This window comes from Bos taurus, chromosome 11 (assembly GCF_002263795.3).
Source record: "Bos taurus isolate L1 Dominette 01449 registration number 42190680 breed Hereford chromosome 11, ARS-UCD2.0, whole genome shotgun sequence".
NCBI lineage: Eukaryota > Metazoa > Chordata > Mammalia > Artiodactyla > Bovidae > Bos > Bos taurus.
The window spans coordinates 95615593-95629848 of record NC_037338.1 but is presented as its reverse complement, the minus strand read 5'-3'; the positions used below and the strand labels follow the sequence as shown (position 1 = coordinate 95629848).

The following is a 14256-nucleotide window of genomic DNA, read 5'->3' as shown; positions in this document are numbered from 1 at the left end:
GTGGCTCTTTCCCTAGCTTTGGGTAGTTCCCTCACACATGTGCAATCATCTTTCCTCGGCTGAAGACTCAGGAGAACTCTCTGCAGATCTCAGTCATGCTCTCTCCATGTAGTGCTCTCTCTTCCAGCCCTCTGCCCTGGTGATTCCAGCCACCTCGCCTGGACTCCCAGCCGCAGATTGTTGGACTCCATGTGAGCTCTCAAGATGCTCACTCTAGAACCCCATCAGGCAGTTATGTGGGATGTTCACAGGTGTTTCCTTGTTTCCCCTTAGGAATCACTGTTCTTTGTTATCTCAAATCAATAGAGGAAAACCATTATTTTATATACTTTGTCCAGTTCCGTCTTCTCTAGTCAGGAAGCCAAACTAGTTCCCATCATTCCATCTTGGCCAGAGGCAGAAGTCCATTTGTAACTTTTATGTATTTTTAAATATATTTAAGTTTTCATAAAAGAGATCAAACTGATCTCTCTGCATTAACAGTAAGTTGCAAACTTTTTTACATGCCAATACTGTGAAGACTTACCTCATTTTTGGTAATAGCTACATATATCTAATGGGTTTATTAGATTATAAAATTTCTTTTCTTATTTATTTATTATGTACAGTACTACAGTGAATGTTTTCTCATCCCTGAGCAAGTATATCTGTAGGATACTTTTCTAGAATTGAAATTGCTATTAAAAAAAAGAAATAAGGCTTCCCAGGTGGTGCAGCGATAGAGTCTGCCGGCCAGTTCAGGAGACACAAGAGATGCAGATTCGATCCCTGAGTCAGCAGGATCCCCTGGAGTAGGAAATGGCAACCCACTCCAGTGTTCTTGCCTGGAAAATTCCATGGTCAGAGGAGCTTGGCGGGCAGCAAGTCCATGGGGTCACAAAGAGATTAAAAAATGATATGTGCCTTTTAAAGAATAGACTTAGTTTTGATAAATAATGCCAAAAGTGTTTTGGCAAAATGTACAAATTTATGAGTGTATGATGGAAGATGTGAAAAAAAAAAATCACCTAAACTACTTTGCATTAACACTGATAGGATACATGGAGAAACTTGCTTTCTTTATAGGATAAAGAAATTGGAATTGGGTAATTTCTAAGGATATTTCTTGGCAGGCAGATTCTTACATTGATGTGATTTGAAACAGATCTGTCTGCTAACCCAGTTAAATAACTCAGAAGAGTTTACTAATGCAAGTGTTCAGATATGACTCCTACTACCTATAGCCCTGATACTGTTCTTTTTGGCTAGAGTGCCACTTGAGTCCTGCAGAGATGCTAGTGTTTGGTCCAAGCACCAAGAGAAGATGCTTGGCAAATCCCAGGAAAGCATTTCCGGAAGTCTCTGGTCTCTGTGGGCCTGGGGGGTGGTCCGTTCTCAGCTTTCTGTACTGGTTTGTCCTCATACAGCTGCTTCCACGTTGAAGTCAGTGAAGGCTCTGCATAATTCACTACTTTCTCTCCAAATTAAGGTCCACTCCCTGGAATCGGGATGGACTCTTGAGAGTTAGGGACAGAAGAGAGGAGTGATCCAGTTCACCAAATGGAAGTTCTTTCTCTTTACCTGACATCTGGTTTTAATCCCTTCTTTAGATTTATTTGAAAATCTCTGAAAAAGCAAGTCTCTGTGATACTATTAGCTGAACAATACAGCTACACAACTCAGTTATTACTCTCTTCAGGAAGCCCTTCCAACTTTCTGTTTAGTTCATCAAATAATCAAATATATACTGGGCACTAAGAACTAAGTACATCTTGTTTTAAGATGTACTTAAAAACAAGTACATCTCTTCTGAGCACACCTTATATTTTGCCCCTCTTTTAAGACCTATGTATTTTCTTCTCCCACTGGCTTGAGCTCCTCAAGGACAGAACTTTGACTCATTTGTTTTGACTCACTCTCATCTAGCTTGGCAGAGAACAGAAATTGCTCATTGTTGACCTGCTCAGAATGCTTAATTCTCTGTCTCTACTTCTGGACAAAAGAAGGGAGAATGATCTTTTTAAAAAAATCACTTTATTGAGGTATGATTGATGTATGAAAAAATGTGTATAACTTGATGAGTTTAGAGACAAATATATACTTAGAAGGGCTTCCCAGGTGGCCCAGTGGAGAAGAGCTTACCTGCCAGTGCGGGAGACAAAGGAGATGTGAATTTGATTCCTGGATTGGGAAGATCTCCTGGAGAAGGATATGGCAACCCACTCCAGTATTCTTGCCTGGAAAATTTCATGGACAGAGGAGCCTGGAAGGCTACAGTCTATGGGATTGCAAAGAACTGGACACAACTAAACAACCAATACTTTCACACACATATACCTGTAAAACAATCCAGTTTCAGGCTGCCTTTTATTGTAATTATCTGTTTCTGTAGAGTTATGGATTCCTCGGAAGTCTAGGCCTTTTAACTTTATTTTTGATTCATCAAATACGAATCAAGTACAGTTGGCCCTGCAGATTCCACATCCATGGATTCATCCAATCATGGATTAAAAATATCAAAATTTTTTTAAATTCCAGAAAGTTCCAAAAAGCAAAACTTGAATTTGCTGCATACCAGCACCTATTTACATAGCATTTGCATTGTGTCCATATTTGGTATTGTAAGTCTCACACCCTAGTTAAGTAGTGCTCAAAATTCTCCAAGCCAGGCTTCAGCAGTACGTGAACCGTGAACTTCCAGATGTTCAAGCTGGTTTTAGAAAAGGTAGAGGAACCAGAGATCAAATTGCCAACATCCTCTAGATCATCGAAAAAGCAAGAGAGTTCCAGAAAAACATCCATTCTTTATTGACTATGCCAAAGGCTTTGACTGTGTGGATCACAATAAACTGTGGAAAATTCTGAAAGAGATGGGAATACCAGACCACCTGACCTGCCTCTTGAGAAACCTGTATGCAGGTCAGGAAGCAACAGTTAGAACTGGACATGGAACAACAGACTGGTTCCATATAGGAAAAGGAGTACGTCAAGGCTGTATATTGTCACTCTTGCTTCTTTAACTCCTATGCAGAGTACATCATGAGAAATGCTGGGCTGGAAGAAGTACAAGCTGGAATCAAGATTGCTGGGAGAAATATCAATAAGCTCAGATAAGCAGATGACACCACCCTTATGGCAGAAAGTGAAGAGGAACTAAAAAGCCTCTTGATGAAAGTGAAAGAGGAGAGTGAAAAAGTTGGCTTAAAGCTCAACATTCAGAAAACTAAGATCATGGCATCTGGTCCCATCACTTCATAGGAAATAGATGGGGAAATAGTGTTAGACTTTATTTTGGGGGGCTGCAAAATCACTGCAGATGGTGATTACAGCTATGAAATTAAGACATTTACTCCTTGGAAGGAAAGTTATGACCAACCTAGATAGCATATTGAAAAGCAGAGACATTACTTTACCAACAAAGGTCCGTCTAGTCAAGGCTATGGTTTTTCCAGTGGTCATGTATGGATGTGAGAGTTGGACTGTGAAGAAAGCTGAGCGCTGAAGAATTGATGCTTTTGAACCGTGGTGTTGGAGAAGACTCTTGAGAGTCCCTTGGACTGCAAGGAAATCCAAGCAGTCCATCCTAAAGGAGATCAGTCCTGGGTGTTCATTGGAAGGACTTATGCTAAAGCTGAAACTCCAGTACTTTGGCCACCTCATGCTAAGAGTTGACTCATTAGAAAAGATTCTGATGCTGGGAGGGATTGGGGGCAGGAGGAGAAGGGGACGACAGAGGATGAGATGGCTGGATGGCATCACCGACTCAATGGACATGAGTTTGAGTAAACTCTGGGAGTTGGTGATGGACAAGGAGGCCTGGCGTGCTGTGATTCATGGGGTCGCAAAGAGTCGCACATGACTGAGTGACTGAACTGAACTGAAGTAAACTAGAGATGATTTCAAGTATTAAGGATGTACATAGGTTATGTGTAAACACTATGCCATTTTATATGAGGGCCTTGAGCATCTATGGATTTTGGTGTCTATGAAGGTCCTAGAACCAATCCCCTGTGGATACTTAGGGATGGATGACTGTACTCATTTTGTGCTAGATTCTGTAGTAGGTACCAGGAATGTAGAGATGAATCAAATTATGTCTCTGTTCTTAGAATGGTTACAGATCCATGGCAGGCAGGCATCCAACGTGATGAAACTACAGAAATTCATAGGATTAGAACCTTTAGAGCAGGTAAGAATTGGAGATTTCTTGGAAGATATATCTGAATTAGCTGAGAATTAAATAGTTCATGGAAACTAGCCAGGTAGAAGGAAAACAGTGCATGCAGAGGCACATTTGGGAAATTGCAAATAGCACTTCGTTGAGAGCATTGGGAATATGAGAAGGGAAAATGGAGAAGTTGACAAGAGGTTTGATCAGGAAGGCTCTCTTAACTTTGGGAAGGTGATTTATTCTGAAAGAAATTACAGATTTATAGATTTTAAATGGGAGTGTATGGTTTGATTTGAGTTTTAGAAAGCAGCCAGAGTAGAGAATGAATTTGGGAGGGGAGAGGTGGAAAGGACCTTCTGAAATGGCACTAGTGGTAAAGAACCTGCCTGCCCGTTCAGGAGACTTAAGAGATGAGGATTCAATCCCTAGGCCTGGAAGATCCCCTGGAGGAGAGCGCGCAGGAGGGCAGTGGAATACCCGCTCCAGTACTCTGCCTGGGAATCCCCTCTGACAGAGGAGCCTGGGGAGCTACAGTCCACATGGTTGCAAAGAGTTGGACAGGACTGAAGTGACAACACACACACACCCGCTGGAAAGAGGGCTTCCCGGGTGGCACTAGTGGTAAAAGAACCCACCTACCAGTGCAGGAGACAGACGTGGGTTCAAGCCCTGGGTTGGGAAGATCCACTGGAGGAGGGCATGGCAACCCACTCCAGTATTTTTGCCTGGAGAATCCCTTGGATAGAGGAGTCTGGCGGGCTACAGTCCATAGGGTCTCAAAGAGTTGGACACGACTGAAACAACTTTGCCTGCATGCACACGAAGTGGAAAGGTAGAAAAAAATAGCCAACAAGACAGACCTATAAGGAGGCTCTCAAAATAAGCCAGATGAGAAATAGTGATGGCCAAGAATAGGATGGTAGAGATGAAAATAAATGTATGAGTTGGGGAGGAGAAGGAGACAGCAGAGGATAAGATGGTTGACGGCATCACTGACTCAGTGGACGTGAGTTTGAGCAAACTCCCGAAGATGGTGAAGGACAGGGAAGCCTGGCGTGCTGTGGTTCATGGGATCACTAAGAGTTGGACATGACTTAGTGACTGAACAACAGCAACTTTATATTGTTATGCATACACAGAAAATACGTAAAGTAGTATGATGAATCCATGTACCCAGCCTCAACAATAATCATCCAGTGACTAATCTTATCCCATCCATGTCTTTACCTCCCTCACCTCGCCATGTTACTTTGTTTTTGTTTTTTTTTTCTTTTTTTTTTTTTTTTTAGTATGGCTAAAACACAATTAGAAAAGGGGAAATAACAGACAAAACTGGATATAAGCACAGGCTAGACTATAAAACGCGTTGGATGATTCCAGTCATTATCCTAAGGGCAATTAGAACTTATTAGAAATTTTAAGAAGATAAGTGAGGTGATCAGATTTGTACTTGGGTAAAATCACTCTGACAACAATATGAAAAATGAAAAAAAAAAAAAAAACAATATGAAAAATGAGCCTGAGGAGAGCAAGTGGAAATACAGGAACACAGGTTAGGATACCTAGGTTCAGGAAGAAAACCATGGAAACTTGGCTTAGGGCACAGAAAGCAGACAGATTTAGGAGACATTTAGAATGTAGCAAAGTGCAGGCTAGGAAAAGAAGGACTCAAAGTGACTCCTATGCTTCTGCCTTGGCAAATCTGCTGAGACAGGGCACAGAGAAGTTGCTGAGTAGTAAGTTCTACCTTGAGTTACTTGCACTGTTAGTCAATACCCCAAACAACAAATAAGGATAGGAATGTTGCTAAGAGCTACCGGGGATTGTATTTCCCTGTTCAAAGCCAACCGCGGTTCACAATAAAACACAGTAACGGGTTCTAGAGGAGCACTCACACGTTAGCGTCGGAGACTGCTCTTCCTAAACGCATTTATTTGGAGCAAGTCTCTTGTCTGACTCTCATCGCTCCGCTCAAAGATCGAGGTTACTCTAAGGATAAGAACAAACCTATTCCTCCTTCAACACTCAGTTCAGCATCACCTCTGCTACGAAATCTTGCCAGTCTCAGGTAGACTGGGGTGTTCCTTCTGCGACTTCATCGCTCGAGCGACAAACTCTAACATAAAAGCTTTCTTTTCATGTATCTGTATCCCCCGGAATGTGAACTCCTCAGGGCAGAGGCTCTTTAACCATGGTTTCCCCAAGAGCTAGTGCGGTGGCTGGCACACAGCACATACACTTCAGTAAAAAGACTTGAGTTAATGAATCGATGAACAAATGCTTCCTGGGTGCTCCCTTCCTGAGGAAAATTCCACCCCCTGGCCTCAGAGTTCTCATCCCTTCACACACACCAGACTCGCCCTAGCCCACCTGGGTCACGAACTCTGCGTTGATCTGGGACACCGTAGGGGCCACGATTTTCTTGGGCTGAGCAGGGGCCGTCATGGCAGCACTCTCTCCGCTCCAATGGAAAAGAAAGGACCGCTCCGAGCAGCGGTGAATCTGATGAACTTCCCCTAAGAGGCGATTGCGGCTGCTTGATTCTGAGATGCAAAAATTCGGCGGGGCAGAATATCCTCAAGGTTTACAGTCTCACTAGGAAGGCATACCGCCTCGCCATGTTACTTTGAAGCATTCCAAAGTATCATCTCATCCATAAGCATTCCAGTTATGTATCTCTAGAAGATTTCTTTTTTTAATCTATAGATTTCTCCTCAATCTCTCTTTCCCTTCTCTAAAGTTTACAAGGTTGGGTGATTTGTCTTGTTGAATTTACCACAACCCAGATTTTGCTGATTGGCATCCTTCTGATGTAGATGAGTGTGTTTCTCTGAAATCTATAGTACTTTTATTTTTGTAGTTGGATATAGAGGCTTGATCATCTTCAGATTCTGCTTTCCGGGCAAGATACTGAGTTCTTCAATCAGAAGATATGTATCTCTTGTTTTCTCTTTTTGTTATGTTAGTAGCTGTTGATGATCAGTATCTAGGACCCATTATTTCATAGTAGCATTCTAATTCCAGTATTTCTTGTTCACTTATTAGCTGGAATGTTTCTACAAAGAGAAATTTTTCCATTGCTGTTGATTACCCTATGCTGTATCTCATTTAGGAAAAGCAGGGTAAATACTTGATTCTTTACCTTTTTAGTATTTAATAATTTTCAAAAGGTTGTGTTAGTTCCCTGGCATCCTTCAATGGTGACAGTGTTCAGTTAATTTTAGTTATTCTTTTTAAACGATATTCAGATTGTTTCATGTTTGGTTAGAGTGGCTGATTTAGTAGCTTTTGAGGAGACAGGAATGATAGGTTTTGAATGTAAGTGGGGTAAAAGGGAGAAAGGAGTCAGAGTTCCAGGTTTTGGCTTGGGTTGTTGAGGCTGTACACACTGAAACTGAGAAAGAGGAGCAGGTTTCAAAGGGCAGACATATTTGGACATGTCTGAGGTGCATATGATCGATGCATCTTGGAGATGCCCAGAAGGCAGTTGGATAATAAGATGTGAGGCTCAGAGGAGCAGTCCATGAGTCCAGGACCCAGGATAGAGCTCAATTGCTATGTGGAATTGACTCATTTGATTATGTGTGTTATATCTTATTTGATAGAAATCAGTCCCTCTGCCAGCTGAAACGACACTGTACCCCAAAGTAAGATTATTAAGCCCTGTTGCCTTCTCTTTTCTGTGTGCTTATCTTTAGAGAGTCAGGTTCAATCTCTAGTAGAGCAGAAAGGACAGAACTGGTTGTAGGGAGGATTGCCACTTGTCCGGTTTATAACCGGTCCTTTTGGTTTTCAGATTTATTACAACCAGTCCCTCAATTAGAGGAGAGCTCTGTGTATGGGTAGAATTTACTGGAGTTGGAATTGAGGCTGGGTGAACTGGTTTTGGCTTTGCAGGAATAGCCTAGGGCAATCTATTGTGAATATTTGTATTCCTGAAGGATTTTATTTCCCTCTCCCATGTTCCTGCTTTCTGAAGCGACTCCTTTCCTTCCTTTCTCTAATCAACAAAATATTCATTGAGCACCTGCTTTGTGTCACGCACTGGGTATACAATGGTGAACAAGAATAAGGGGCACAGTCCCTGCCTTTATATAGCTTGGAATCTAGGAGATACATATATATATTACATATGTTAATCAGAAGATCATTAGCAACATATCCTTCCATACTAATACAGGAACTCAGTAAATAGGACATATTGGCCAGAAATCTTTTCTTACCAGTGCTGGATCTTCTTTATTGGAAGATAAGGTGTCAAGTTTACAAATGAGAAAACATATTTAAAACAAAAGGCCTGACACATAAGGACTTTGAAATGGAGTTTTAGGGGGGGAAAAAAAAAGCTCCTTTGAAGAAAGATGGAAGAGGTAGAAAATGTGAAAATGAAAGTAGACTGTGAATGCACTCTTAAGTTTCATTAAAAACAAAAAAGCTGCACGCCACCTGCTCACCTACACAATATACATACCAAAAGCCTTCTAATTGCCTGCTATGTGATACATGCTAAATGCAAGACTGTGCTCTGAAATTACCAAAGCTTTACTCTTTGGGGTTATATTCAGACTAATAATGAAGATACTGAGTTGGCCAAGAAGTTCGTGTTTTTCTGAAATATCTTACAGAAAAATCTGAACAAACTTCTTGGCCAACTCCATAGAACTGTGAAGTAAAAACAGTAGGTAGTTTGTATTATCATGATATATTTTAGGGATCCAGTCATGTGCGACTCTTTGCAATCCCATGGACTGTAGCCTACCAGGCTCCTCCATCCATGGAATTTTCCAGGCAAGAGTACTGGAGTGGGTTGCCATTTCCTTCTCCAGGGGATCTTCCTGACCCGGGGATCGAACCCAGGTCTCTGGCATTGCAGGCAGAAATGCTTTATCCTGTGAGCCACCAGGGAAGCCCCAGGGATCCAGGCAGCATGGCAACAGAGTGTGGTTTGACTCTGTCTGATTTGAGGGCTAGGAGGATGGAGTGTTAGAATACCTCACAGTGGCGCTGATATTTAAATTGAGTCCAGAAAGATGAGTTATTGCTAGTGGAAGCTATAAGAAAGTAGCAAGGGGAGTTATTCCAGGCAAATGTTATAGCTTAGCATATTTGCACTACAAGTGGCTTAGTATGGCAGGAGTGATGGGTATTTGTAGGAAGTAGTGGTAAATGAAGCTGGAGAGATCAGCAGGGGCTAGATGGTAAAGGGCATTGGGATTGTGGATTTTTATGTTACAGGGAGCCTGGGAGCCGTTGACTAGTCACAGCTCATGCTACAGTTTTTATCTTGCATACCTTTGTCCACAGTCCTCACTTACACAGAAGTGAGTTACTCGTAGGCAGAAAACTCTTCCTGTGTCATCTGACCATTTTTTTCATCCAGTCAGACAAATACATGGATAGACAAATGAAACAACAACTTGAAGTCAGGGCCTAGGCCAGAGTCTATCCAGAAACTACTGGGTTTCAAGTGGTCTTCCTTTTTAGGGGTACCAAAGAAGAAAGGCTGTCTGGCCATTTGCCCAGCCCCTAAGTCTTGCTTTTTACCTCTGTGATCTTTTTTACTTCATTTGTACATGTTGCTTAACAGCAGTTTGAGTTGTTGCTATATTCAGAGCTGCAGTATTTTATTTGCATTAAACTCTAGGCTTAATTATGAAGAAGGTAGGCAGAGGTTCCATATGGGTTGAATAAGTCGCAACTAGTTTAGGCTTCTCAAGAGACAGAATAGTTGGCTGTGTTTATGCTTATATGTTGTATATCTGTTTCTTTTCTTTTTTTTTTTCAAAGGGACTGATTTAGTCATACTATGATCTATGATACTTTAAAAATTTATGTACAAGATCCTGACTGGAGAATTACGGAGATTTTTTAAAGGAGGGCTCACTCTTTCCCGGTCTTCAGTTTGTGGGTGGAAAACTGATCTAATTAAAAACTCGACTCATATTTAAATTTACTTGATTGTTTCAAAAATGTCTTTTTACAATCGATTTGTTCAAATCACAAAGTACTTACGAGGTGCATACATTGCATTTGCTTATACTTATAAGGCTGTTTTTTTTTTAAAATTGCCCTTGATTTTTTAAAAAATATTACCAGGGCTTCTTTGCTTCTTGTAGACTTTCTCTAGTGGCAGCGAGGGAGGGCTCCTCTCTAGGTGCAGTGCGTGGGCTTCTCACTGTGGTGGCTTCTCGTGTTGTGGAGCACAGGCTCTAGGCACTCAGGCTCAGTAGTTGTGGCCACATGGGTTTAGTTGTCCCGAGGCATGTGGAATCTTTCTGGACCAGGGATCAAACCCATGTCCTCTGCATTGACAGGCAGATTATTAACCACTGGACCACCTGGGAAGTCCAAGATTATTCTTACACCCTGCAGTCTTTTTTTCTAGCCATTCATGTTACTCTTCTTCATATAGGTTTAGTTCCTGATTTTGTATCATAAGCATTAAAAAGTCTTTTGTGATTCTTTTTCCTTCAAGTCCTGAAATACCTTTCCTGCCTGTCTACATGTTGAACACCAAGGTTCAGCTCCCTCTCTGTGGCATACCACTCCAATCTAATCAATTTTCCTTCATCCATTTCCCTGATACATAGATCTAAGGTAAGAATCTCATAACATTCATTTCTGTCAGTTCAGTCAGCATAGTGCCTAGTTCATAGGAGACACTCAATGAATGTTTGTAGGATTGGATGAAAACCCTTAGTCCTTAGTTTCTAAAATATTTTTAGTTTGTGGCTCTGGATTATTTTTTGTTTTTTTTTCCCCTGAACTATGGACTCCTCTTTCCAACTCCAGGAATAGATGGCAAAAGTAGAAATCATATTTAAGTATGTTCTTGGTTACTCCTGTTGTTTTCCTGAACTTGAGAGCTTTGCTTGTTAGTCTCAGTTAGTATGGTCTTCATTTGGCTGTGTTTCATTATTCATGTTTAGTTGAATTAAACTCCTGTCCTTGCCATAAGAAATGTCTGCAATCAAGCATCTGACAGATGAAAACTAGAGACCTTGGGCTTTTGTTTTTTTGTGTGGTTTTTCAAGTTTAAAAAGAAATTAATATATTTTCTGCGTAATTCTGTTTTTCTGAAATGGATAGAGATATTCTAACTAGTCCCTCTCTATCAGTACTTACATGGCTTTCACTTTGCATCAGACTATCATTGAAACTTCTTGAAGGCAAATAAGGCTGAGATGATTCCAGTGGTTGTGTAGTCACTAGAATTGCTATCTTTTGTTTTACTTTGAAGGACTGAACATAATACATCTTGATTACCCCCTTTAGCTTAGAAATCTGCCATCTTCTTTGAAAGTTGCCATTTGAATAAACAAACATGAAAATAATGTTGAATAGTGGCATCTAAAAAGAGGCTTTGTTGTTTTCTTTCCAAGATACGTGGCATTATGGAGGAAATGAGGGACCTAGGATATTTGGATTTCTTCTCAAGTGGTCTGATGACTTGCTTTTTTCCTTTTCCCGGGCCTCAGTTTCCCCATCTTTAAAATGAAATTGAACCAGTTTCTTGCAAGGTTAACTGAGGTTCTGCTGTTCATAATTTGAACTCAGCTTTTGAATTCTGTTAGATATGCAGAATGCAAATATTGCAGGTGTTGGTTGGATGTAGAATTTTTTTCTACATTACAAAGCTAGTATTAGCAAGTAGAAAATGTTGCTGATTTCTTACTCTTTTCTCTCCTTCCCACTGATAAATTCCATGAATCCTTTTAATCTATTTAAATGATTTTTCTTGACTATAGTTGTTTTAACAATCTTGGGAGCTCGAGTTTAGATTTAAGGTTTGTCTTTTGCATTTGCATGGTGACTAAGGTGCATGTTCATATTCTCTGCCTTTTCCTCCCAGTAGAACTTAAAAAGGGCTCTCAAAAAACTTGTGGGACTGAAGATATTGAAGAAATATGACTCTGTATCTAAAGATAAAACTTACCTGCCTTAAACTATGTTAAAGATTTGTTCATCAAGGATTAGTACTGAGACCCACTACCGCGTTCAGTCCCTGGGTCAGGAAGATCCCCTGGAGAAGGAAATGGCAACCCATTCCAGTGTTCTTGCCTGGAGCATTTCATGGACAGAGGAACCTGGTGGGCTACAATCCATGGGGTGGCTAAGATTCAGACGTGACTGAGTGACTAACTTTCACACCCTTTAAAATCAAGAATGCTGCTTCAGTCCTGATATTAGTAGGTTAACCAATAGCTCCCCATTTTATATTTTCCTCCAAAGGTTGTTGCAGTAAAGCAGAGGTTCACTACACTTAATCTCTTGTTTGAGTGAGAATAGGAATGGGAAAGCTGGTTGATGTGTTTTTGTTGGAGTGAGGTGCATGATGGCAGTGGCAGAAAATTTATTTTTAGGCAGACAAATTATAACGTTTTCTCCTCTAAATCATTGGTCACTTTCCCTTTAGGCCCTACACTGTAGGGTGACTTAGTGTTCTCTCTCTTGGTTGGGAAATCCCTCTAGTGATAGTGGTAGCAATATTTGCCAGTGACATATTCCACTCCCACCCCCAAAAAAGTCTCCTTTTTTATGGAATACTGCTATAAACTGTGCCTAGCCTTTAAGTTATTTCCAAGGCTGGGAGATTATAGGATGAAACACTGCAAAGTTAAAAAGCATTTGAGGGTGGGGAGATTTGGGAGAATAGCATTGAAACATGTATAATATCATGTATGAAACGAGTCGCCAGTCCAGGTTCGATGCATGGTACTGGATGCTTGGGGTTGGTGCACTGGGACGACCCAGAGGGAGGGGAGGGGAGGGAGGAGGGAGGAGGGTTCAGGATGGGGAACGCGGGTATACCTCTGGTGGATTCATTTCGATATTTGGCAAAACTAATACAATATTGTAAGTTTAAAAATAAAATAAAATTAAAAAAAAAAAAAGCATTTATCCCTGGCAACTGGTCTCTCTTTGATCATCCCACCTTCTCAGTGGAACTTGCCCTGATGTTGTGTTCTGATATCTGAATGGATAGCTGAATGTTTGACATCATGTGTCATTAGCATATGGCTCTGATTTGCCAGCCTCTGCAGATCTGTGGCAGTGTTTGAGCAAGTATCCACACACCTGGTATGATGTGCTCTGCCATGTGTTACTGGTATGGTTCACAAATCAAGGAGGCATAGCATAATGATTGCTTAATGTCTTAGGAGTTTTACAGGAATGAAGCAAGAAGCTTACTTTCAAGATTTACACTCTTGACTAGGAATGGGGGATGAAATTTCTAACCTTTACTTTCCAAAAGGATTTTGCAGACCTAGTTCCCTCTCTCCACATTATTTCAAACTAGTGTGTATAGCCACAGCATGAAAGTTAAGGGCCGGAGTTAAAGTGAACCCTGCAAATAACTCAGAGCTTCACATTTTAATTTTCTCAGAAGAATTTGCCATGTCATTGTTTATTATAATGACAAAAAGCAGGGGATGCCACTCCTACCCCTCCCAACACATGCGTAACACGGAGTCTTTGTTTTTCTTTTTCTTCTCCCAAAGGTTCTAACTCTAAACTTTTAATTCAAATTACAAAAGAATATAACATAAAATAGCTCTTAAAAGAAAGGATTAAAAAACCCCTATGTGGCGGATTCATTTTGATATTTGGCAAAACTAATACAATTATGTAAAGTTTAAAAATAAAATAAAATTTAAAAAAAACAAAAAAACCCTACATACTGGAACTCTCTTAAATGAAAACAAAGTCCTTCTAGAGTACTGCCTTTTAAGTTAAGAATCTCAGCTTTAAAAAAGACGGGAGGAGTATTTCCTACTAAATGTTTCCATAATAGTTTTCAGAGACATGGTAGGCAGTATTGTTAACTAAAGAAAATAAGTCTATCAGTTCCACTTAGATAACCTTTGGTAATAAACGAACTCCGTACACGTTGTGACCTTAGCGCCTGAACTTTCTAATCACATGACTGGCTTGTAAACTGACCTGTGAGGATGACTGTTGTAGTTCGGGCTAAGAGAGAGAAATTGCCCAAGTGTCGGAAGAGTGGTCATCAGGCTGGACTTGTCTTGTAATCTCCTTTTCTTCATGGCTGCAATAGAACTTCCCAACAGACTCCGAGAAGCATGAAATGGAGACATGGGAAG

The 14256-nt window shown here is 40.7% G+C and overlaps 1 protein-coding gene across 6 annotated transcripts in view; it reads left to right on the top strand.

The window, feature by feature from the left end:
• NR6A1 (nuclear receptor subfamily 6 group A member 1) overlaps positions 1 to 14256 on the top strand; it is a 228106-nt gene that overhangs the window by 146151 nt on the left and 67699 nt on the right. Inside the window, exon 1 of one of the 6 annotated variants that reach the window (XM_010810373.4) lies at positions 1 to 14256. This exon is cut by the window's left edge and continues 51040 nt beyond it. The exons of the other annotated variants lie outside the window; for them this stretch is intronic. Within the exon in view, the coding sequence (XP_010808675.1) occupies positions 14241 to 14256 (16 nt within the window). The 5' untranslated portion in view covers positions 1 to 14240. 6 annotated transcript variants of the gene reach the window in all.